Source organism: Pleurodeles waltl, chromosome 10 (genome assembly GCF_031143425.1).
Source record: "Pleurodeles waltl isolate 20211129_DDA chromosome 10, aPleWal1.hap1.20221129, whole genome shotgun sequence".
In the NCBI taxonomy this organism is placed as follows: Eukaryota; Metazoa; Chordata; class Amphibia; order Caudata; family Salamandridae; genus Pleurodeles; species Pleurodeles waltl.
Genome location: NC_090449.1, coordinates 104134537 through 104159422, shown reverse-complemented (window position 1 = coordinate 104159422; position 24886 = coordinate 104134537). Strand labels below are relative to the sequence as shown.

At 48.0% G+C, this 24886-nt stretch overlaps 1 protein-coding gene across 1 annotated transcript in view; it reads left to right on the top strand.

Moving 5' to 3' along the window:
* The window catches only part of BAIAP3 (BAI1 associated protein 3), a 976697-nt gene that overhangs the window by 870252 nt on the left and 81559 nt on the right, over positions 1-24886 (top strand). The window contains exon 24 of the mRNA XM_069209880.1: positions 18873-18968. Coding sequence (XP_069065981.1) covers positions 18873-18968 — 96 coding nt within the window. The remainder of the gene's footprint in view (positions 1-18872; positions 18969-24886) is intronic.

The window sequence follows — 24886 nt, the reverse complement described above, 5'->3', positions numbered from 1 at the left end:
TGGTAACAGTTTGTGTTGGCCCAATCCTGAGGGACCTTGCAAACTTCAGATTGGTTCTTCTGAGAGTCACCCTTTTGTCGTACTCTTAAAGGAGAGACTATCAACCTGTCACTCCACCCTGTAATCTATTCCTCTCAACATGCTGTGGTTGGTAGTAGCATAATTTATATTTGTTGGGTTGCATTAGTGAATCCAAGAGGGGCTTCCTTCAAGGGCCAGGAGCAGATATGGGCTACTTTGTGTTTATTATTGTTCATGTAGAGGTGATATGTGGATCCGTTCACAAAGTACTTCAACTTGTCTGCTGTGTCTACTTGCTGTGGCACCTTGAAGCAACTATCCTAAATAAACACACCAAAGGTTAGCAGGCACAAAAGATACATCAATGCAAGAAACAACATGACTGAAGTAAACTGCACATTTTAGGGGTCATCATATTTCCTTTCACTTTGTAGTCCACGACTAGAGGTTCAAGATACCTCCGATGTCCTGTGGGTGAAGCAGAATGTCATGACTTTGATGTACAACTGATGATACACAAACACTAAGCCTTACAATAGTTCCACAACACTAGCTTTGAAATTGTCTTCCCCAACAGTTCGGAACCGAAACCTCAACAGAGTAACTGCCAAATCAAAGCACACATCCCACCCTCATGCTTATCACATCAGGAATGCAAGAAAGGATGATTGCCTAGTAAGAACCTGCTCTTCTAATTATTCTGCCCCAGGATCTGACTGCAACAATGCTGTGAAGGAAGAGCGTCGCCAACGTTCGACCTAGATGATGAAGTAAACCAATACAGCAATGTAGATACAGGCCAATTTTCTTGCGGGAACTTTAACTAGGGCCGCACCCCCAACTTGGTAATTCATACACAACAGATTGAAACTCATCAGATGCTACAGCAGGTATTAGAGATCATGGGAATCTTGGATACGGAGCAGGTATTGCTAGATAAATTTGTGCAGGACAAATCCTATCCACACGTCTCTACCAACCATGATTCCTTCGCTTGGATAGATTACTGACAGGCATCTAAGATCCTTAATGTCATGGGTGAAAGAGTACAATATCTTTCACATACTTGGTCCCATCACTCACTGATATCAATGGCCTTTCTATTCCATAAAGAATTGGGAAGGTTTTCAAGGTTTCCTTCAGATGCCATGGAATTGATAGTCAAACAAGCGATAATAAATGATGTAGATGATTTTTTTCAAGATTATTAATGGCTTGATTTCAAGGCACACAGCTATCTGGGAAACCTTTAAGGTCTCTTACTAAAAGAAGACACATTTTTGTCTAGCTGGGGTGCTCAAATCAAGTCACATAGGACTAGATATTCTGGAATTGAGATTGAGAGAATTAGAGAACCAATACACAGACACAAGCAAGAGCACTACACTAGCAAGGATGTAGACGAAACTCACAAAATTTAGGCACATAACTGAGATGAAGTCTCAATTTCTAGGAAAAGATACACAGGCTAGGAAATTTGAGGAGCAAGAGCAGCCCACGAGAACAATAGCACAGCAGCTACAATCCCATTCTGGGACCAATAGTAGCCATAAAAGTCATTCATGGTGAAGGTAGGTACCAAAGAGAGCGCATTTTAGAAATATTTTCATATTATTCATCACATTATATTCCCATCACTCATTAATGGAATCAGGGAGTATGGGCAATAGTTGAAGTGTGTTGTATTGAGATGGACGGAGGGGAAATATAGGCAGAACCTGATTGATCCAATTACCGTCTTTGATCTAGCCTAGCAAATTAGAAGATTCCTCGTTGCTGATAGCCTAACCCCTTAATGTTTTAACACTTACAAGACTGTGATAGGATCTCACCTGTTAGCCTTGGGTGAGAAGGCTTTGCAGAAAGACAACTTCGACCCTCCATCTGTGAAACTATTGTGAGTAACCCAAGTGAAGCCACAGAAGAATAAACTTCTATGTAAAATGTGTAGAAGTTGCTTGAACGGTTCACAGTTCATCCCAGGAAGAGTAAAATTAATGATTATCTGTGAAACAGCCAATAACAATGGGCAGATAAACCAGGATGCTGATGCTTCTCGCCTTAGGTATGGAACCATTAGCTTGTAAGCTTTGTGAACTGCATGCTCAAAATGGAATCGAATTTTCCATCCACCACCTACAGATACGTAAGCATGCAGACAGTATACAGACAGTATACTTCTCCCCATTATGAGGCCAGAGAGTAACCTTCTCCCTGTAATCAGAGAGATCATCAACTACAGGGCATGCTCGATTACCTGCACCAAATGGAGAAAATCAGAAATGATTTTAATGACTGCTGTTACAGAACCAGTTGGAATTGAATATCTGCTCAGATGGTGCAAGAATTCTGTTAACTCTCTGGAAATAGAGGTCTACAGATTGTATGAAGTGAGACTCACAGACAACTATTGGCCAACTTTGGAGAAACTTTCCACTCAGAAAGAAAGATAGATAAGGCTGCCATCATTGACAGTAAGCAGTAAAACAAATGGCGGGTCTTCAAAGGTAGCTTCAAAAGTTGCTTACTCATCAATCAATAAAACATTTATACAGAATGGCAAATCACCTGTGAGGGTCTCAAGGTGCCGGAGCTGTATGCTGCTGCATGGAGGAGTGATCATTTAAACATCCAGGTCTTTAGTTCTCTTCTGAATAGCTGTAGAGACGGTGTGGTCCTGAGGTGCAAGGGGAGGTTGTTACAAGCTTTTTCTGCCAGAGGCGAGAAGGAGCGTCCTCCACTGTTAGCTTGACGGATCCTTGGGGATCCTGCGAGGGAGAAGGAAGTTAATCGAGGTGTCTGGTCGGTTGGTGGAAGGTCAGGCTTTTGTTGTATGATGGTCCTTCTTTCTGCAGGATCTTGTAGGCGTGGGTCAGCATCTTGAACCGGTATCTCTTCTGAACCGGGAGCCAGTGTAGTTTTTTGAGATGGGGTGTGATATGGGTCCTTCTGGGGAAGTCGAGCATGAGTCTTGCTGCTGAGTTCTGTATTGTCAAGGAGTCTCTTCAGGAGGTGTGCTGTGATTCCTACATAGATCGTGTTTCTGTACTCAAGTCTGCAAGTGATGAGGGCCTACATGATGGTCCTTCTGGTGTCTGCTGGGATCCACCTGAAGATCTTGCGGAGCATGCAAAGGGTGTGGAAGCAAGCGGATCAGACTGCCTCAACTTGTTTCTTCATAGATAGCTTGCTATTCAGGATGACCCCGAGGTTGCAGGCATGGTCTGTTGGGGCGGTTGGTGTGCCAAGCTCTGCAGGCCACCATGTGTCAGTTCATGGTGAGGTGTTGCTCCAAAAGATGAGGACTTCTGTTTTCTCGGTGTTGAGTTTGAGACAGTTGTTCTTCATCAAGTCTGCTACGTTGTGCATGCATTTGTGGAAGTTTGCTTCTGTGGGGGAGGGATCTTCGGACAGTGAGAGGATGAGCTGTGTGTCGTCGGCGTAGAAAATGACGTTAAGTCTGTGTGATCTGACGGTGATGGCCAGTGAGGTCATGTAGGTGTTGAAGAGGGTCGGGCTGAGGGACAATCCTTGGGGGACTCCACAGATGATCTTCTTGGGCTCAGAGGTGAACAGTGGGAAACTGATCCTTTGGGTTCTGCCGGTGAGGTACGAGTGGATCCATTTAAAGCCTTAAACCCAGAGGTGATAGTCTGTTGATCAGGATGTGGTGGGAGATGGAGTCAAACACAGCAGACAGGTCCAGGAAGATGAGGGAAGCTGTTTCCCCACGGTCCAGGAGGACTCCGATGTAATCTGTGGCTGAAATCCGGGCTTTATCAGTGCTGTGGTAAGCTCGAAATCCAGACTGGGAGGGTTCCAGGAGGTTGTGGTCTTCTAGTTTTTGAGTCAGTTGCTAGTTGATTGTTTCTCAAGGACTTTATCTGGATACAGGAGCAGAGAGATGGGCCAGTAGTTCTTCAATTCAGCTGGGACAGCAGATTTTTTTTTAGGAGGGGCCTCACTTTAGCCTGTTTCCAAACCTCCGGGAAAGAGGCCATGGTGATGGAGGTATTCAGTACCTTCCTGAGTTTTTTGCCAACTGTCTTGCTTTCGAGGTTGAAGAAGTGGTGGGGGCAAGGATCCGTGGGTGCTCCCAAGTGTACAGAATTCATGATAGGGATAGTGTCTTGCATGGTGAGGAGTTCCCAGTGGGTGAGAAGGGCTTCAGGGTTCATGTTTGTGCATGTGAGCTGGTTGATGCTGTCTGCGGCTGAGGGTTGTTGTTTGAAGTTTTCATAAATAGCAAAGCTCTTGTCGTGGAAGAAGTCGCGAGTTTGTCGAACAGTTCTTAGGAAGGCGTGTTGTTGTTCTCTGTGGCTTCAGGATTGGTGAACTCCGTTATAATGGTGAAGAGTTCTATGCTGTGGTTTGTGATGGCTTTGATGTGGTCTGCTAGTGCAGTCTTCTTGGGTTTTTTTTCAGGATGCAGTAGTATTGCTTGAGGACAGTCCTGAAGGCGGTGCTGTCTTCTGTTTTTTTTTGCTGATGTGCCATTTCCTTTCAAGTTGTTGGCAGTTGCATTTGGAGGAGTGCAGTTCCTCACTGAACTAGCTTGCTCTTTTGCTTTGTTCTTTGACCTTAGCAATCTTGGCAGGGGCTTGGCTTTGGTGCATTATGTAATCCACTGAGAGAAGCTCTTTGCTGCTTGTTCAGGGTCGTATGTAGGGTGTGGGAGGTGGAAGCGGAGAGTGTCATCTCCACCTGGCCTCTGATACCTTTTTGCAGTTTCTTCCCGTGGATCTGGGAGGCACCGGAGATGGTGAAGTGTACGCTATGGTGGTCGGACCAGGTGAGTGGTGTGTTATGGGTTTACCTGACTCTGTCACTGGAGGTGAAAATGGGGTCGAGTGTGTGTCCTGTGATGTGGGTAGGGTCGGTGACGAGCTGCTTGAGGCCGATGTTGCTCAAGCTTTCCAGGAGGTCAGTGGAGTTGGCATCGCTGGGGTCGTTGAGGTGGATGTTGAGGTCCCCTAAGAAAATGTAGTACTTGGGATCGATTGCTTGCAGAGCAGCGAGTTTCGGAATGGCTTTACCGAAGCTGGGTCGGGGTCTTGGTGGTCTGTAGGCAAGGGTGGTGCTTTTTCCATCTGTGTGGAGTTAGAAGTTGAGGTTTTCCATTACCGGTGTTGGGTTGTCAGGGGATGTTGTGCAGCTAATGGTGTCCCTGTAGGTGATGGTGATTCTGCCCCCATGCTTGTTGGTTTGGTCCCTACGTGTTATCTTGGAACCTTCGGGAATGGAGGTGGGGATGTCTGAGGCGGGGTTGAGCCAGGTGTCTGTGAGGAAGATGATGTTCGGAGTGAGGGAGGGGATCGTGTCCCAGACCGCAGTGCCACGTTTCACTAGTAAATGTGCATTGAGTATGATGCAATGGAGTTGTGTTGTGGAGGTCGATGTGTCAGGTGAGTTAGTTGCTTCCGTGCTTAAGGTGAGGTGGCAGTGTCAGCAGGAGAACAGTCCTTTGGAGGTACGCAGGGATGAGTGGCAGAAGTTGGTATGTCCGGGGTCCAGGGCTCAAAGGTCAGTGGCGGTGTATCTTTGAGGGGTAGAAGAAACAGGGGTCCTGGCGCTGGGCGTGGTCCAGGCACGGACAGGCACAGATGGGTTTGCCTTTGCCACACCTTCTGTGCACCAGAGACGCATCTGCTGTGTGTCCGTACTGCGGCCTCCATTAAGTATGTCCTGGAAGGAGGGAGGGGCGCTGAGAGGTTGTGGGCGGGGCCAGGAGGGCCAGGCAGGAGGCTGGAAAACAGGCAGCAGGCGGGAGGGGGAATGGAGAAAAAGGAATGAACAGAGAAAGAAAGGAGGCAGAAAGCAGGAGAAAGTACTCAGAAAAACAGAGGGAAAGGAGGGAGGAAGCAGTGAAAACAAGGCAGAAAGCAGGAGAGACCACTCGCAAAAACAGAGGGAAAAGAGGGACAAAGCAGCAAAAATGAGACAGAAGGCAGGAGCAAGCACTCAGAAAAACTGAGGGAAAGGAGGGAGAAAGCAGTGAAAACGAGGCAGAAAGCAGGAGAAAACACTCAGAAAGACAAAGGGAAAGTAGAGAGAAAGCAATGAAAAGGAAGCAGAAAGCAGAAGAAAGCACTCCGAAAAAACAAAGGGAAAGGAGGCAGAAAGCAGTAGAAAGCACTTAGAAAAACAGGGTGAGAGGAGGAGAAGGTAGTAAGAATGAGGCAGCAAACAGGAGAAAGCAATGCAGCAGGATAGAGCTGGTCTGGGACCAGCTCAATGGGGTCCCACTGCGGCCTCCATTAAGTAGGTCCTGAGAGGGGAAAGGGGCGCTGAGAGGTGGTGGGCGGGGCTAGGCGAGAGGCAGGAAAAAAAGCAGGAATGAGGAAAAAAGGAATGGACAGAGAAATAAAGGAGGCATAAAGCCGGACAAAGTACTCCGAGAAATGGAGGGAAAGGAGAGAGAAAGCAGTAAAAACGAGGCAGAAGAAAGCACTAAAAAAAATGGAGGGAAAGAACGGAGAAAGCAGTGAAAACGAGGCAGAAGGCAGGAGAAAGCACTCAGAAAAATCGAGGGAAAGGATGGCGAAAGCACTCAGAAAAACTGAGGGAAAGGAGGGAGAAAGCAGTGAAAACAAGGCAGAAGGAAGGCAAGAGAAAGCACTCAGAAAAACAGCAGGAGAGGAGGAGCAGGTAATATTGTGATTGAAAATATCGTGCCCTCTCAAGGCTTCCAAACAAGTCAACAGGTCAGTGCCCGATAAACTAGAAGTAAAGAGTCCAGCACTAATCTATCTAAATTGTATGAACATCCATTACGAACAGTGTACTACCAAGTCAATGCCTAAATATTTAAAACAAAAAAATAATTGCCTTCCAGAGACCACTCGTAAACACTCTGTTGAAGCATAAGGGGATTGATTCAGAGCCAGAGTGAAGAGCTTTCACTTCCCTATCACAAAGGTGTGTATCATAGGAGAGACAGTCACATAATACTACCTATTTCCTCTGGGCCTGCTCCCCGACTCACAACTCACGTAAAAATCAAGCCATACTGTCCATTTTGCAATCATGGAGCTAGCTACATTCCATGGGTACAGGTCAAACCATCCGTTTAGGGCTGTCTCTTGTACCACAGTAACATCTCCGTCTTAAGCATAGGAAAAGTCTCAAAACAAATACCTCAGTCATGGGTGTGATCTGGTGGGGGTCAAGTGTTGGTCAGTTTTGCTCTGTTCTGATCATCAGCATTGTGTCCTCGGATTTGAATGGAGTATCTGGGCTGTGGGGTTGCAATAGTTCTAGAATGGCTTGAATTTGATCAACCTAGGATTGGATTCTGGTCAGTTAGCTAAACGAACTTCCAGACCTTTTCTTTGATCTCTTTCTCTTATGCAGCTGCAAAGTGTTTGTATTGTCCAGTGCAACTTTCGTTTTGCTGGCTTTATGGTCCACCCAGGAGAGAGCAGGCCCCGGTTCCAGGAAAAAGTGTGCTTTGTCGCCATCTAGGATTGTACGTTTTGCAGCATAAAGCAGCATTTAATTGAATTTGATAACTATAAGGTGTCACCTTATTACTGTAAAGACCATCCTTTGGGTTGAATGGCTAATGTATAAAAGGGGTAAAGGGACATAGTAACTCCTTTTACAGTTTTGGGACCATGTTGTCTCCACAACTGCAATAGGTTGTCCCTATACCTGTTATTCAACAGGGGCATCACAAGTAGACGGGGGGTGCCAAAAACGGTTGTGGGAGGCCAATGGTACTCTGTGAGCCCTCTTGATAGAGGGAAATCTTTGAGAGGCCCTTCAGTGCCACCATCCTCTGGAACCAGACCACAAAAATACAGTTCTGTGCTTGGGATTCAATCTTCTCCGGGAGACGCACCTCGCAGATATTAGTTCACAGGAGCATCCTTCTGTGTCCTCTATTTTCCAGAAAGCAAACCTTCGACTGGAGGTTCACAAGTTGTTGTTATATCTCCAACACTGCTGGGCGTGTGCTAGCCAACAATGATTCCACTCCGGTCACCATGTCAGCCATTTTTAATTTTATCTGGCCTCTGCATGACCATGTCTATCATAACTGTGTCGAATTTTGACTTAGAGGGCCTCTCTATTTCTGGTATGGAATTGAATATACTGGAGTGTCCAGATTCTTCATCCTTGGCCTCTCCTTCCGTTCTCTTTTCCAAGGTCTCAGATGGGGATGGGTCACTTGATCACCCCATCAGATAGCACGTCGCTTTATCACTCCCCACGTTGCTGACTGCATAACCAACGGTAGACTGTCGTGTGAGTGGTCCCCACTGTTGGACCTGGCTTTTTGACAGGGACATCCCCAAACTTTTTGCCTCCTTCCTCCTATTTTTTCTGACCTGTTGTTGTTGGCTTTTGACCTCTGGGCACTTTACCACTGCTAACCAGTGCTAAAGTGCATATGCTCTCTGGGTAAATTGTACTACTGATTGGTTTATCCATGATTGACTATTTAATTTACTTGTAAGTCCCTGGTAGAGTGCACTACATGTGCCTAGGGCAGGTAGATTAAATGCTACTAGTGGGCCTGCAGCACTGGTTGTGCCACCCACCTCAGTAGCCCCTTAACCCTGTCTCAGGCCTGCCCTTGCAAGGCCTGTGTGTGCAGTTTCACTGCCACTTCGACTTGGCATTTAAAAGTACTTGCCAAGCCTAGAACTCCCCTTTTACTACATATAAGTCATCCCTAATGTGTGCCCTAGGTAACCCCTAGAGCAGGGTGCTGTAAAAGGCAGGACATGTACCTATGTAGTTATATGTCCTGGTAGTGTAAAACTCCTAAATTCGTTTTTACACTACTGTGAGGCCTGCTCCTTTCATAGGCTAACATTGGGGCTGCCCTCATACACTGTTGAAGTGGCAGCTGCTGATCTGAAAGGAGCAGGAAGGTCATATTTAGTATGGCCAGAATGGTAATACAAAATCCTGCTGACTGGTGAAGTCGGATTTAATATTACTATTCTAGAAATGCCACTTTTAGAAAGTGAGCATTTCTTTGCACTAAAATCTTGTTGTGCCCTTCAATCCACGTCTGGCTAGGTTTAGTTGACAGCTCCTTGTGCATTCACTCAGACACACCCCAAACACAGGGTACTCAGCCTCACTTGCATACATCTGCATTTTGAATGGGTCTTCCTGGGCTGGGAGGGTGGAGGGCCTGCCCTCACACAAAGGACTGCCACACCCCCTACTGGGACTCTGGCAGACAGGATTGAACTGAAAGGGGGCTTGGTGCATTTCTTAGAGACTCTTTGAAGTCACCCCCACTTCAAAGGCACAACTTAGTATAAAACAGGGCCTCTGCCCTACCTCATCAGAAACTACATCCTGCCAAGAAGAACTGCCTGGCTGCTCAAAGGACTCACCTGCCTGCTTTTCTACAAAGGACTGCTGCCTTGCTGTTGGCCTGCTGCCTTGCTGAACTCTTGTCTGGCTGTAAAAGGGCTTGGATAGAGCTTGCCTCCTGTTCCCTGAAGTCTCAGGACCAAAAAGACTTCTCTCTTCCTCTTGGACGCTCCGTGCGCCGAACTTTTCGACGCACAGCTTGTTCCGCGGCAAGAAAAACGCCGCACACCGACGCTGATCAACGCAATGTCTTCGGGACGACCGAATTTTGACGCACGGCCGCGCAAGGACAACGCCGCCCGACTTCCTGGGAGAAATCGACGCGACGCCTGCCGTGAGATCAAAACTTTGACGCACGGCCTCGCAAGGACAACGCCGCCCGACTCCGCCGGAGAAATCGACGCGACACCTGCCGTGAGATCGAAACTTCGACGCACAGCCCCGCAGAACGACACGCAGCCGGAAAACAAGCAGGAAAATCCACGCACAGACCCGGGACATCTGGTAATCCCCGCAACCCACAGAAAAAGACTGTCCGCGCGCCGGAAAACGACGCTCGACTTTCCGGCGTGTAAAATAACGACGCAAGTCCGTGTGTGCTGGAGAGAAATCGACGCAGACACCCTTTTTCCACGCATCTCTTCCTTTGTGGCCCTCTGAGGAGATTTTCCACCAGAAACCAGGTACTTTGTGTTTGAAAGAGACTCTGTTTACTTTCTAAAGACTTAAGACCCGCCAGACTTCCCCCTCCAAAATACCGCTCCGCGGTCGGAAGACCGCTGAGGGTATTCTAGGTTTTGCACTGGGCTGGCGGGCGACCGCCAAAAGGCCGCCCGCCAGCCCAGTGCAAAACTACCTTCCCACGAGGACGCCGGCTCCGAATGGAGCCGGCGGAGTGGGAAGGTGCGACGGGTGCAGTGGCACCCGTCGCGAATTTCACTGTCTGCAATGCAGACAGTGAAATTCTTTGTGGGGCCCTCTTATGGGGGCCCCTGCAGTGCCCATGCCATTGGCATGGACACTGCAGGGGCCCCCAGGGGCCCCACGACAACCCATACCGCCATCCTGTTCCTGGCGGGCGAACCGCCAGGAACAGGATGGCGGTATGGGCTGTCAGAATCCCCATGGCGGCGCAGCGAGCTGCGCCGCCATGGAGGATTCAAATGGGCAGCGGAAAACCGGCGGGAGACCGCTGGTTTTCCACTTCTGACCGCGGTCAAACCGCCGCGGTCAGAATGCCCAGCGGGGCACCGCCAGCCTGTTGGCGGTGACCCCGTCATTTTAGCCCTGGCGGTCTTGGACCGCCAGGGTTAGAATGACCCCCTTTATATCACTTTTCAGTGATATCTTTACAAATTCATATTGCAACTTTGATCGTTTTGACCTGAAGATACCCAGATAAATATTATATATTTTTCTAAACACTGTGTGGTGTATTTTTGTGGTGTTATGCTATGGTGTTGTATGATTTATTGCACAAATGCTTTACACATTGCCTTCTAAGTTAAGCCTGACTGCTCGTGCCAAGCTACCGGAGGGTGAGCACAGGCTGATTTTGGATTGTGTGTGACTTACCCTGACTAGAGTGAGGGTTCTTGCTTGGACAGAGGGCAACCTGACTGCCAACCAAAAACCCCATTTCTAACATTGGTGATCAGCGGTGAGGATAGGACTTGTGTTTGTGCAGTGACATACAGTAGCTAAGTATTTCACTACCTACCCACAGTTGAAGGTCAACTTGAATTTTCATCTTTTTCGCTTTTGGTTCTCTGATGTCCTCCTGGATATACTATTGATATTTTGGACTTTGGATTTTGGTTCTTGCCAGTAAGACTTTGTCAGCAGTGAGATTGCTTACCTACTCATTCTTTGTGCCTACTGACCACCTCACTAAGGCTGACCTAAGGAAGCTTTGCAGAAAATGGGGCCTTCCTGTAGCAAGGAAATCTACTAAGGCGGAGATGCTACATGCCTACATAGTGTGGGGGGAAGAAAGATGGGCAGAGAGAGAGGCAGCAAGAAACCAAATGACTAAGTACCCCTCAGATGAGGAGGAGGACTACTCACACGAGGAGGAAGACTACTCAGATGAGGAAAGAGAACTAGTGGGAGATGAAGGGCTCCTAGCTCTACAGCGGTGTATGGAAAAGCTAGATGAGCAGCTTGAAAGGGCTGAGGCAGCAAGTCTCTTAGCCCTGGAAGAAGAAAAGATTGCAGCTCAAGAGCTGAGCTGTAAAGAGCTAAAACCGGAGGCCGGAAGGGCTGAGTCCAGTTCAGATGGTGGCAGCAAAAATCTTGCATCTAGTACTGCTGAAGAAGGGCACAAGCCCAGAGATGTGGTGCCCAACTTGAAGAAGGGAGTTGACACACCCCAGGCGGTTCAAGGGTATGAGGTAGTTCCCGTTATGCACAGGGTCCCTGAGAAGGATTGGGGAACTGGCACAGGGAGTCATATTCCTACTGGGGGGAGGGACACTTTACTGACTCTAGCAGAGAGTGACAGAGAAAAGGGTTCCCCCCTGGTGGACGTCCTGGATATAGAGTGTAGAGACATCCCAGAAGAGTATGGGTTGAGTGTCAGGGACAGACAGATACTGTCTCACCAGTCTCAGGAGGGTGAAGTAGAGTGCTTTTCCAAGGTTGAGTTACTGGGTGGTTGGGTGAAGGGTACTGTGGTTAATACATGTGAAGGGCAGAGTGATGTAATTGCTGGAGAGCATATGTCTGGTCCTTATTTTCCAGAGCTACGCCAACACCAGGTGGAGTGTGAGTTCTCTGACCCCAGGGAACTTACAATGGAGGCAGACTTCTGGGTGAGTACCAGAGAGTCTGGAGAGGCATTTGGGGGTGCTCCTGAAGGGAGTGGTCTAGGTGGTTCCCAACCGAGTGTGGTGGGAAAGGATTGTAGTGTCCCAGGTAGGTCCCAGGTCCTAGAGGGTTCCATGAGGGAACACCAGGAGGGAAGCCTAGCCTGTACCGTAGGGCCACCTTTTGAGGGAAGCCCCGCAGTGTCAGAAGAACTTGGGGGGGTGACTGTAGCCAGCATCCCAACAGTTCTGGTGTCTGGCAGTACCCCTTCTAGTGAGGGGGTGCAGAAGTCCAGACATAGGGTTGAGAGGGGGTTGCAGACCCCAGTGGAGGACCTTGAGAGTCAGGGGACAGCTCTGAGAGCAGAGCCCCCCAGGAATGACCCAGGTGAAACCGTTTCTGGTTTGGGGGAAACCCAGACTCTGCCAGATGGGCAGAGGTCGGGAGACCTGCGCCAACCAGACTCTTGTGTGGCCCTTGGGGACGGTGTGTCCCTTGTGGGGGGTGAGAGTGCCCCCCAGGAAGTCCTGGCATGCCAGACAAAGATTCAACCTCAGGGTGGTGACTCTGGGTTGGATACCCAGGTTCAGAGGTTAAACTCTGACCTGGTGGGGGGTAGATGTGCCACCCAAGAAGTCCTGCTGTGCCAGGCAATTGTCCAACCTCAGGGTGTTGACTCTGGGTTGGATGACCAGGTTCAGAGGTTAAACTCTGACCTGGTGGGGGGTAGGTGTGCCCCCCAGAAAGTCCTGGTGTGCCAGGCAATTGCCCAACCTCAGGGTGGTGACTATGGGTTGGGGAACCAGGCTCAGAGGTTAAACTCTGACCTGGTGGGAGGTAGGTATGCCTCCCTGGAAGTCCTGGCCTGCCAGGCAATGGTTCAACCTCAGGGTGGTGACTCTGGGTTGGCTAACCAGGTTCAGGGGATAAGCTCTGACCTGTTGGGGGGTAGGTGTGCCCCCCAGGAAGTCCTGGCGTGCCAGGCAATTGTTCAACCTCAGGGTGGTGACCCTGGGTTGGATACCCAGGTTCAGAGGTTAAACTCTGACCTGGTGGGAGGTAGGTGTGCCTCCCAAGAAGTCCTGCTGTGCCAGGCAATTGTCCAACCTCAGGGTGTTGACTCTGGGTTGGATGACCAGGTTCAGAGGTTAAACTCTGACCTGGTGGGGGGTAGGTGTGCCCCCCAGAAAGTCCTGGCGTGCCAAGCAATTGCCCAACCTCAGGGTGGTGACCCTGGGTTGGGGAACCAGGCTCAGAGGTTAAACTCTGACCTGGTGGGAGGTAGGTGTGCCTCCCAGAAAGTCCTGGCGTGCCAGGCAATTGTTCAACTTCAGGGTGGTGACTCTGAGTTGAATGGCCAAGTTCAGAGGTTAAACTCTGACCTGGTGGAGGGTCAGTGTGCCCTCCAGGAAGTCCTGGCGTGCCAGGCAATTGTTCAACTTCAGGGTGGTGACTCTGAGTTGAATGGTCAGGTGCAGAGGTTAAACTCTGACCTGGTGGGGGGTAGGTGTGCCACCCAGGAAGTCCTGGTTTGCCAGGCAGTGATCCAGTCTGAGGGTACAGACCCTGGGCTGGAAGACCAGGTTCAGGGTGTCCCCCCGGACCTGGAGGAAGGGGCTACTGAAAACAGTGCCCCTACCATGTTGTCTTCTGAGGAGGCCACTCCTAGTTGGAGGGTGCTGGACCCCAGAAGGGAGGGCAGGGGGAGGGAAGCCTCACCCCGGGCCCTAGTCCAACCTGAAGGTACAGGCCCCAGGTTGTAGGGCCAGTTGCAGGTTAACAGCCCTGCACTGGTGGAGGAATGGTACAGGGCGACTTCTGTAAGCACCCTGACCATGTTGGACTCTGGGGGTACCGCTCCAGGAGGGAGGGTACAGAGCCCCAGATGGGAGGACCAGGTTCAGGCTGTCATCCCTGACCTGGTGGAAGGGAGAGTGGTTAAAGGGTGCCCAGCACCTGGGGCTACCGCCCTCCACTCTCCACAGCCACAGTGGTTGGAGAGCTTTGAGAGGCCTGGGGCCTGGCTCTCATCCCTGGCAGCTGTCAGTAATCACTGTGGCTTGCTGTCCGGGTGGACAGAGTTATCCCTGGGGAGGGGACAAGTGTCACACCCCGGGGGTAGAGTGGGCAACACCACTGTGTTGGTCATGGTGGTACTATCCTGCTCCTGGGATACATCTGTGAGCAAAGTAAGGTTAGGTGCTGCACAGATGGGATCCGCAGGTAAGGAGAAAGGTTCCCCATGGGTTGTCTTAGTGGGCCCTGAGAGTATGGACAGAGTGATCCAATTGGAGTCAGGAAGGCGAAGAACTGGAGCATGCCCCTGCTGTTGTGGGCCTGGGTCCTTGTTCAGTCGCCTCAAACAGGGAAGTACATCAGGATAGTGATTGTTCTCCCCTGGCTTTAGGCTGGTAGGGGGTCATGCTGGACCTGGCTTTTTGACAGGGACATCCCCAAACTTTTTGCCTCCTTCCTCCTATTTTTTCTGACCTGTTGTTGTTGGCTTTTGACCTCTGGGCACTTTACCACTACTAACCAGTGCTAAAGTGCATATGCTCTCTGGGTAAATTGTACTACTGATTGGTTTATCCATGATTGACTATTTAATTTACTTGTAAGTCCCTGGTAGAGTGCACTACATGTGCCTAGGGCAGGTAGATTAAATGCTACTAGTGGGCCTGCAGCACTGGTTGTGCCACCCACCTCAGTAGCCCCTTAACCCTGTCTCAGGCCTGCCCTTGCAAGGCCTGTGTGTGCAGTTTCACTGCCACTTCGACTTGGCATTTAAAAGTACTTGCCAAGCCTAGAACTCCCCTTTTACTACATATAAGTCATCCCTAATGTGTGCCCTAGGTAACCCCTAGAGCAGGGTGCTGTGTAGGTAAAAGGCAGGACATGTACCTATGTAGTTATATGTCCTGGTAGTGTAAAACTCCTAAATTCGTTTTTACACTACTGTGAGGCCTGCTCCTTTCATAGGCTAACATTGGGGCTGCCCTCATACACTGTTGAAGTGGCAGCTGCTGATCTGAAAGGAGCAGGAAGGTCATATTTAGTATGGCCAGAATGGTAATACAAAATCCTGCTGACTGGTGAAGTCGGATTTAATATTACTATTCTAGAAATGCCACTTTTAGAAAGTGAACATTTCTTTGCACTAAAATCTTGTTGTGCCCTTCAATCCACGTCTGGCTAGGTTTAGTTGACAGCTCCTTGTGCATTCACTCAGACACACCCCAAACACAGGGTACTCAGCCTCACTTGCATACATCTGCATTTTAAATGGGTCTTCCTGGGCTGGGAGGGTGGAGGGCCTGCCCTCACACAAAGGACTGCCACACCCCCTACTGGGACTCTGGCAGACAGGATTGAACTGAAAGGGGGCTTGGTGCATTTCTTAGAGACTCTTTGAAGTCACCCCCACTTCAAAGGCACAACTTAGTATAAAACAGGGCCTCTGCCCTACCTCATCAGACACTTGCTGGAGAAGAAACCTGAACCAGAAACTACATCCTGCCAAGAAGAACTGCCTGGCTGCTCAAAGGACTCACCTGTCTGCTTTTCTACAAAGGACTGCTGCCTTGCTGTTGGCCTGCTGCCTTGCTGAACTCTTGTCTGGCTGTAAAAGTGCTTTCCAAGGGCTTGGATAGAGCTTGCCTCCTGTTCCCTGAAGTCTCAGGACCAAAAAGACTTCTCTCTTCCTCTTGGACGCTCCGTGCGCCGAACTTTTCGACGCACAGCTTGTTCCGCGGCAAGAAAAACGCCGCACACCGACGCTGATCAACGCGACGTCTTCGGGACGACCGAAACTTTGACGCACGGCCTCGCAAGGACAACGCCGCTCGACTTCCCGGGAGAAATCGACGCGACGCCTGCCGTGAGATCAAAACTTTGACGCACGGCCTCGCAAGGACAACGCCGCCCGACTCTGCCGGAGAAATCAGCGCGGCGCCTGCCGTGAGATCGAAACTTCGACACACAGCCCCGCAGAACGACGCGCAGCCGGAAAACAAGCAGGAAAATCCACGCACAGACCCGGGACATCTGGTAATCCCCGCGACCCACAGAAAGAGACTGTCCGCGCGCCGGAAAACAACGCTCGACTTCCCCGCGTGGAAAATAACGACGCAAGTCCGTGTGTGCTGGAGAGAAATCGACGCACACACCCTTTTTCCACGCATCTCTTCCTTTGTGGCCCTCTGAGGAGATTTTCCACCAGAAACCAGGTACTTTGTGTTTGAAAGAGACTCTGTTTACTTTCTAAAGACTTAAGACACTTTATATCACTTTTCAGTGATATCTTTACAAATTCATATTGCAACTTTGATCGTTTTGACCTGAAGATACCCAGATAAATATTATATATTTTTCTAAACACTGTGTGGTGTATTTTTGTGGTGTTATGCTATGGTGTATGATTTATTGCACAAATGCTTTACACATTGCCTTCTAAGTTAAGCCTGACTGCTCGTGCCAAGCTACCGGAGGGTGAGCACAGGCTGATTTTGGATTGTGTGTGACTTACCCTGACTAGAGTGAGGGTTCTTGCTTGGACAGAGGGCAACCTGACTGCCAACCAAAAACCCCATTTCACACCCACCAATAGGATTTTCAATGTCTGCCTCTACATCTCACAGGCATCACCCTTCTTGCGATCAAATAAATTTGTTATCTGGGTGCCAGTCTGAGATGAAGTGCATACAATCTCGCTGCCATGCATGTTTTTGTGGGCGGAACAAATGCCATCAGACAAATAGAGCTCAGAATTCTGCATCCTCCTGCGCTAGTATTAAGGGTCTCCATCCCCACTCCAAATGTCAAGCATGATAACTGTAAAAAAAGTCTGTTTTCTTACATCCAAGGTGCGTTACTGTGCCGCCAGGGAGGCCATTTCAGGCCCTTATGTTTCATCTGCGTGGTCACTGTAGTGTAGGCCCCACTGTAGCAGCTCCCTTGAGAAAGGTCCTCTTTCAAGTAACTGGTTTTCTGGCCCTTCCAAGAAACTTTGTTATAAAGTTTCTGGCTCGCAACTCAAGCCCCAACAGTATTGCTAACTGCTCAAAGGCCCACAGTTCACATGAGCAGTTTCGGCAAGTCAACAGAAGCTGCTCCTCATGTCGAGGCGTGCAGCCACCCTTAGGTTTCACTTTCAGGGTGAGGCCACATTCTCCTGCTCAGTAACAAGAAGCTGAAACAAGAGTGCCAGGGATCACCTCCAGTGCCACTCTGAACTGTCAAAAACACTGGTAAAGGGGTGTCAAAAGGTTCCAAGGTATGATGCTCCAAGTGTCTCCTTCTTGGTGCCCTAGGGAGCCAGTCACAGCCGTGCTGTTGGTGAGAGGGCGGTTTGGCTCCACACTGGCTCTGAGTGATATTGGGCTTATAAGGGCAGTGCCCGGCTCCACTTCACCCTCTTAGGGGGTCCAGACTACTGAGGGTGGAGTAAGACGACCCTCAGAGTCTCTCCATTGGAGTATTCTGCCATATTCCAACATGAGAGCTAGAGCTCCCCTGAATATTCTCTAAGAGGCCACTCACCAGATTTAAATTATATAACAAGGCTTATACATCTGGGACAGGCATGATATTGAAAGCTAGAAGGAGATGGGAGAGAGATATAGAAATAGAGATTACTGACGCATGTTACAAATAGTGTTGTATTGTTGTAACCAGGCTATCCTAATCTCACCTGGGCACAGTCACAAGCTGCTACACATCAAATTGCTGTACCGATTATATTACATGTCTGCAAGGTTGCATTGATTTAATCCTAGATAAAGCCACAAGCAACAGAGATGTCAGCCCACCCAGGCTGACTTCTTGCACCTTGCTTAGCACCGTCCTTGAATACATACATGTAGCATAGAAGTTTTGAGGTTACTAAAAGGTGATATCACAAGCAATATAAAATACCTCACTACTAGCCTGTTGGAGGTTATGCCAGGCTATCCTAGTTAATGCTAGGCACTTTTCTGCAATAATGTTACTCTTAGTTAAACAAAGAATAGTTCTACTTTGGCTGCATAACTCCTACCCCATAGCTAAATCATGGGTAAAAGATGTGGCTACATGTACTAATGTGGAGAACTATGCATCCCTGCAAGCTTGAGTAGCAAGATCATAGGATATTTGGGGACTGCTTAGAGTCTCCTTCAACAAAGAACATGATGGGGACATGTAAAAGTGATATACGATAAGTAAAACTAAAAAGGATGGAGCACATAACATATTTGTTGTGAGAGGTGAACAAATAATGAGGAAGATACTTTGATGTACATACAGATGCTCAGATTGTCACAGCGTAAAATCTTGATGGAACAAAAGTCCTTCATACATATGTAGGTTTGGAACTTAACTATATATATATTATTTGTTGCCGCATTGTGATGTGTTATGTGTTTGTATAACAAATAATAATGTCAACAAACACCCATGCTGACATCACAAGTGTGACTGCATGCTGCAATGAAAGATAACTGAGTTCATTGGTGTAGTTGTGTTTCTACTGTAACATCTTATTTGAAAGGTACATGGTAGACTGTTGATTAAATTAATGCATGGTGCTCATTTTATTATTTGCAGATAGGTGTCCCTCTTCTTAGCCACACTCTTGATCCTACTGGAAAACAAAATGTAACTAAATGTAATTGGTTATTGATTGTGCCAGATGTACTAAGAGTGCTTCTTCAAACCCTTCTTTCCAGGACATATGTAATGCAGCGATCCAATACTCTGAAGCAATTAAGAGGAAAGTTGACAAAAATTACCAGGCTATTGGGCAAGCTACAGGGACCGAAAAGGTAAACAGGATGATCCAGGTCCTGCAGCATCCATTCCAATGTTGTGCACAATAGGTTTTCTGATTCAAAATATAATATCGGTATGTATCATATCTGTATGTACTGTAGATCTAATGGAACTATATAGTGACCGATGGCCTGTGAAGAAGGTGTCACCTTTCCTGGAAACCTCAATAATGGCCTATGAGTGCTAAAGCAAATCTTAGCTCACACTTAACTGTAATATGTAGTGCCGGGCAACTCCAAATAAGTAACCCACCAGCCGCGAAAAAGGCTGAATGTGGCCAAGATTGGTCATCAGAGTGCCAATAGGATGTGATGCATCAACACTGTCTTTTCAGCCTGCTTCAACATCCTTCGCATGCTCCGCAAGATCTACCATTGGATACCTATCTCACCCAGGAAGACAGTCACCCAAGCCCCCATCTCCAGTTGCCTTCACTACGGCAACGCACACTACATTAGAACCACCAAACAGCTTCTAAACCGCCTTCAGATCATCCAGAATGCATCAGCGAGACTCGTCCTTGACCCCCCCAGAAGGACCAGCACACTCCCCACCTCACGGGCCTCCACTGACTCAACGTACAGCAAAGATGCCTATTCAAACTGCTCAAGCACGCATACAAGGCCCTCTACGACTCCAGAACCTCCTACATCAACACCTGCCTCACATTCTACCGACCGACCAGAGAACTCTGCTCAGCCACCCTCACCCTGACTCACATCCCCCACATCTGCCGCAAACGCCAGGGAGGATGCTCCTTCTCCCACCTTGTCGCCAAGTCCTGGAACAACCTCCCCATCCACCTTTGCACATCCCCCTCCCTGAAGGACTTCAGAAAAACAAGACCTGGCTTTTTGACCAACACCACCACCAGCCGGACAAGTCCCGCATCACCAAACCAGCGCCTGGAGACCCCCCAGGGTGACAAGCTTGTGCTCTACAAGAACAACCTGATTGATTGATGCATGATACACCTTTGTAGCCGTAAACCCTGAGATTCCCAAAAATTGCAGCGCTTGCCACTTTGAAAGAATATTTTGGGATGAAAAAAATGCCCAGTGTAAGTCAAAAAAAGTTTTCCTGACTTGCAAAAGGTCTCTGCGACTCCAAATCACAGTTAGGAAGAGGTCTGAAAGGGGGTGACATTTTCATAATTGTGAGTCACATTGGTGTATCAATAGTTTGTGGCCTGCATTGCGGGAAACATCCAGAACAACCACTCCGGAACAACAATTACGTTGTTAACACAAGCGGAACCACACTTGCGTTAACAATGACTCCCTTTTTCTCTCTCTTAACCACACATGTGCTGAACAACAGTGCATCTATAGAACCAGAAAGGGGCCAGTCCCTATAACCCCACTACCTGTGGACTGCAAATCAAACCAACACTAAGAATCAACTGTAGTCGGGACAAATACCTTCTCATTATTTTCAAGTGACACATAAGTTGATCACTTGAGTGAAGGGGTGGGGCTCAGACCCTGAACCCGCAGGTTTGTACGGAGTTTCTTCACGCCAGCTCCCTAAGAAAAAGGAGAAAGTTCAGGTATACAATATCGAACCACTTTACTGCTGAGATTGAACCTGCATATACGGCGCAGTCCAGAGGATCACGCACCCGTATCCATGTTTTCCTATGTCCTGAGGAGGCTTGAAATTTATCACAGCCGAAACACGTCGACAGACAAAGACCCATCAGTCTCTTGGATAACTTACAGAAAATATTTTGCTACCAGCTACTAAGTAGGCTGAAAAAATGGATAGCGGATAATCAAGTACTTAGCCATCTCCAGGTGGGGTTTAGAGACAGTACAATTGACCAGGTCTTCCGCTTTATCTCCATAAAATGGAAAACCGTTGACGTGGATGCTGGCCATCTTTTTGTAGCATTCGTAGACTTGAAATCTGCTTTCGACCTTGTCCCACGCCAAAAGCTGTGGGAGGTCATGAGCAGTGTGGGGGTCCCATGCCCCATGTTAAATATAATTCGAGATCTTTATACCGGCAACTGTGCCAGAATTCGATATGGCCCGAAAGGTGAATTAACTTCAGAGTTTCCCACAAATAGTGGCGTGAGACAGGGCCGCGTACTTGCTCCCACATTATTTCTCCAATTTATTAATGCATGTATCCCCTATCTTCTGGAATGTTCTAGCGATGCCCCTAAAATGGGAGGGCAAAAGATTCCGTGTCTCCTATTTGCTGATGACACCTTCGTAATATCACAAACGGCTATAGGTCTCTCTAACTTGCTTACGAGTTTTATGGACTTTTGCAAAGATCATGGGTTAGAAATCAATTCATTAAAAACCAGATACATGGTGTTTGGGGACAAAAAGCAAACGATGAGGAGACCCATTTGCCTAGAGGGGGCCATATTGGAAAGAGTGGGTGCTTTCGATTATTTAGGACTAAAATTGGAAGATTCACACAAATGGCATGCTCGCCTCCAGAAATCAGCAATGTGCTTGAAACAAAGGGCAGGCGGTATTGTGAGATTTGCAGCTAGATCCCCCAGATTTGCCATGACTCCTGCTCTAGAAATATATAAATCTCAAGCAAGGGGGGGGCCTGTAAGGAGCTGAGCTGTGGGGCCACTGCAATCTAGAGGATTTGACAAGGGTGGAAAACTGTTTTTTAAAGATGTTGCTAAGAGTTCCCTCTAGCACCCCATCCTTGCACATCCGAATGGATTTAAATCTTCTCCCAATTAACCAGATCGCCGCCCTAGGGCCACTGTTGTTCTGGATCCGCCTTTGGTCAGTAGATTCTCTTACCCCATACAGACTTGGGCTGATCAATTTGGTGAGCACTAACTCTACCTCAAAAATTAAGTGGTGTGCTTAAGTAGAACGGACCTTTTCTTGTCTTGGCTTGGGGATCTATTGGAAGGACCCTTCTTCCATTCCAAAAAAGGCCATACAGATCTTGAAGGACGCATTTTGGATTAATGTCCAAACTTCACAATTGGAAGAAGCCTCGTCTTCTACAATGATTGGCAGTTTTCTACAAATTAAATGCCATTATGAGCTTGAGCACTACATGGACACATTACTTTCTCCACTTGCACGTGCTCTGTATATCAGATTTAGAATAGGGTCTCTTCCTTTGCGTACCCTAACCTACAAATGGTCCAACACAACCAATAGATCCAAGACATGTCCAAAGGGCTGTGAGAACGAAGAATCCGTGATCCATGTTCTCTTCCAATGTCCTGCATACCGCAAACAGAGGGCTCTTTGGTTCATCCCTTTATGTAAACGAATGGGTTTTAGGAACTGCTTACCGGCCTTGAGAATATTTAAATCATATCCATCTGTGCTATTGGCGTGTTCCTTGGCAACATTTTTTTAATCTATTTGGCACTTTAGACTTGGAACTTTAAAAAATAAAATTTAGCAATAGATATCAAAAGCAGGCAACGCAGCTTATAGCTGTGAAATACAACGTATGGTTAGTAATACATTTCAGACATCGTATAGATAATACTGCATGCATTTGCTATATTTTTATATTTATGCAAATTTTTAGGTATTGTATTTTGCTGTTCTAAGTCTTTCTGATTTTAGGGCTCTATCCCAAATCTTAATCTTTTTGTTTTGTACTGTGCTTTTATGGTATATTTTTACCGAAATAAAGTGAAAGTGATGATGGAAGTGATGACAAAGATCCTTGAGGAGAAATGAAAATTTGTAAATTGGAAATAAAATCAAAAAGATGAGTCCACATGAAGGAATCAGGATGTCATAAGAGACAATTGTGCTGGACACTTTCATTTTCATCCCCAAAGGAGATGACTGCTTGGTGAATTGTAGATATAGCAGTTTATTTGAAATTAGGGAAAACATTTTTTTCTATTTGTGATACCTGTTTTTTTTTTAAACGTGATTTTGTCTTGTGTATATGTTGTATTTTGTCATGTAGTGATATTGAATAAGTGATGATTAATTGAGGTGCTTATACTAACTCCGTATGTGAATATAGAGGCAGTAGTCATTTGTACAAATAGAAGAGGATTCTATAATAAGGAGTGTGTAAAGAAATACAGGACAATCAAGTGATCAATTTATGTGTCACTTTTGAAAATAATGAGAAGGTATTTGTCCCGACTACAGTTGATTCTTAGTGTTGGAACAACAGTGCATCGGCAGAGGATGGGGTCAGGTAAGTGGGGCTGGGGCATGGTTGGGGGTAGTTTTTAGGGGTTGAGGGTCAGGGTAGTTAGGTTTTTTAGGGGCAGGGGGATCGGGGCAGTTATATTTCTAGGGGCGGGTGGGGGGGATCGGAGTAGTTCTGTTTTTAGTGACTGGGTGGGAGTTGGGTAGTTTTGTTTTGGGGTGGGGGTTGGGGTACTTTTGTTTTTGGGGGTGGGGTAGTTTGGTTTTTGGGGGTGGGGTGGAGAATCGGGGTAGTGAGGTTTTTGGGGTGAGGAGTGGGGGGATCGGGTAGTTTGGTTTTTGGGGGTAGTTTGGTTTTTGGGGGTAGGGGATCGGGATAGTTTTGTTTTTGGGGTGGGGGTACGAGGTAGTTTGGGTTTTGGGGTGGGAGGATCGGGGCAGTTTGGTTTTTATTGGCAGGGGGTCGGAGTAGGCCGGTTTTTGGGGATGCAGGGTTGGGGTAGGTTGTTTTTTGGGGGTAGGGTGGGGAATCAGGGTAGTTTGGTTTTTCAGGGTTTGGGATCCGGGTAGTTTGGTTTTTGGGGGTGGGGGTGGGGATCCGGGTAGTTTGGTTTATGGGAGTGGGGATTGAGGTAGTTTGTTTTTTTGGGGTGTGGGATCGGTGTGGTTTAGTTTTTGGGAGTGGGGGTCAGGGTAGTTTGGTTTTTGGGGGTGGGGGTTGGGGTAGTTTGTTTTTTGGGGGTGGGGGATCGGGGTAGTTCGGTTTTTGGAGGCAGGGTGAGGGGGTCGGAGTAGTTGGGTTGTTGGTGTGGGGTGGGGTGGGGGATCAGGGTTTTTTTGTTTTTGGGGGTGGGGGATCAGGGTAGTTTGGTTTTTAGGAGTGGGGGGTTGGGGTAGTTTTGTTTTTGGGGGTGAGCATCGAGGTAGATTGTTTTTTGGGGTGGGGGATCGGGTAGTTTGGTTTTTGGAGGCAAGGTGGGGGATCGGATAGTTTGGTTTTTGGGGTGGGGGATCGGTGGGAATCAGGGTAGTTTGGTTTTTGGGGGTGGGGCATCGGTGGGAATCGGGGTAGATTGGTTTTTGGGGTTGGGGGATCAGGGTAGTTAGGTTTTTGGGGTGGGCGATTGGGGTAGCTTTGTTTTTAGGGGCAGGGGGTCGGGGTAGTTTGGCTTTTGGGGGTGGGGCATCGGGATATTTTGCTTTTTGGGCGTGGGTGGCTTGGGTAGTTTTGATTTTCGGCGGGTTAGGGGTTCGGTTGTTTTGAGGGCGGGTGGGGGAGGTCGGGGAAGGGTTTAGGGCTCTAGGTGGGTGAGAGGTATCCGGGGTAGTTTTGTTTTAGGAGTGGGGGGTCCGGGTAGTTTTAGTAATAGCGGTGGGGTACTTCTCGGTGTTAGGGCAGGTGAGGGGTCGCATGCTAGAACCATGCATGCCGTTCCCACACATGCCTTTACTAGGCATGCTTTTACAACGAAAAATCATGCATGCGTGGTAAAGGCATTTGTGGTAACAACTCGGTCGCTGTTCCGACCGCATTGTTCAGGCATGCGTGGTTCCAGCATTCGTTGTTCCATCATACATTCCTTCATTGCGGTTGCAAGCCCTTTATCGGACATAGACACCCAGGATAGGGACTGCTTTAAATGAAATTGTCTGTATTCAGTAAATATGAATGCAAGGAGAGGACTGCTGCCTCTCTGTACTGTCATGAGATAAGCTTTGTTGTGGTTTCCTCTTTATAGGTAAGCATAAACTTGTGTTGCATCACCAAAGTATCTCAGATTAATTTTAGA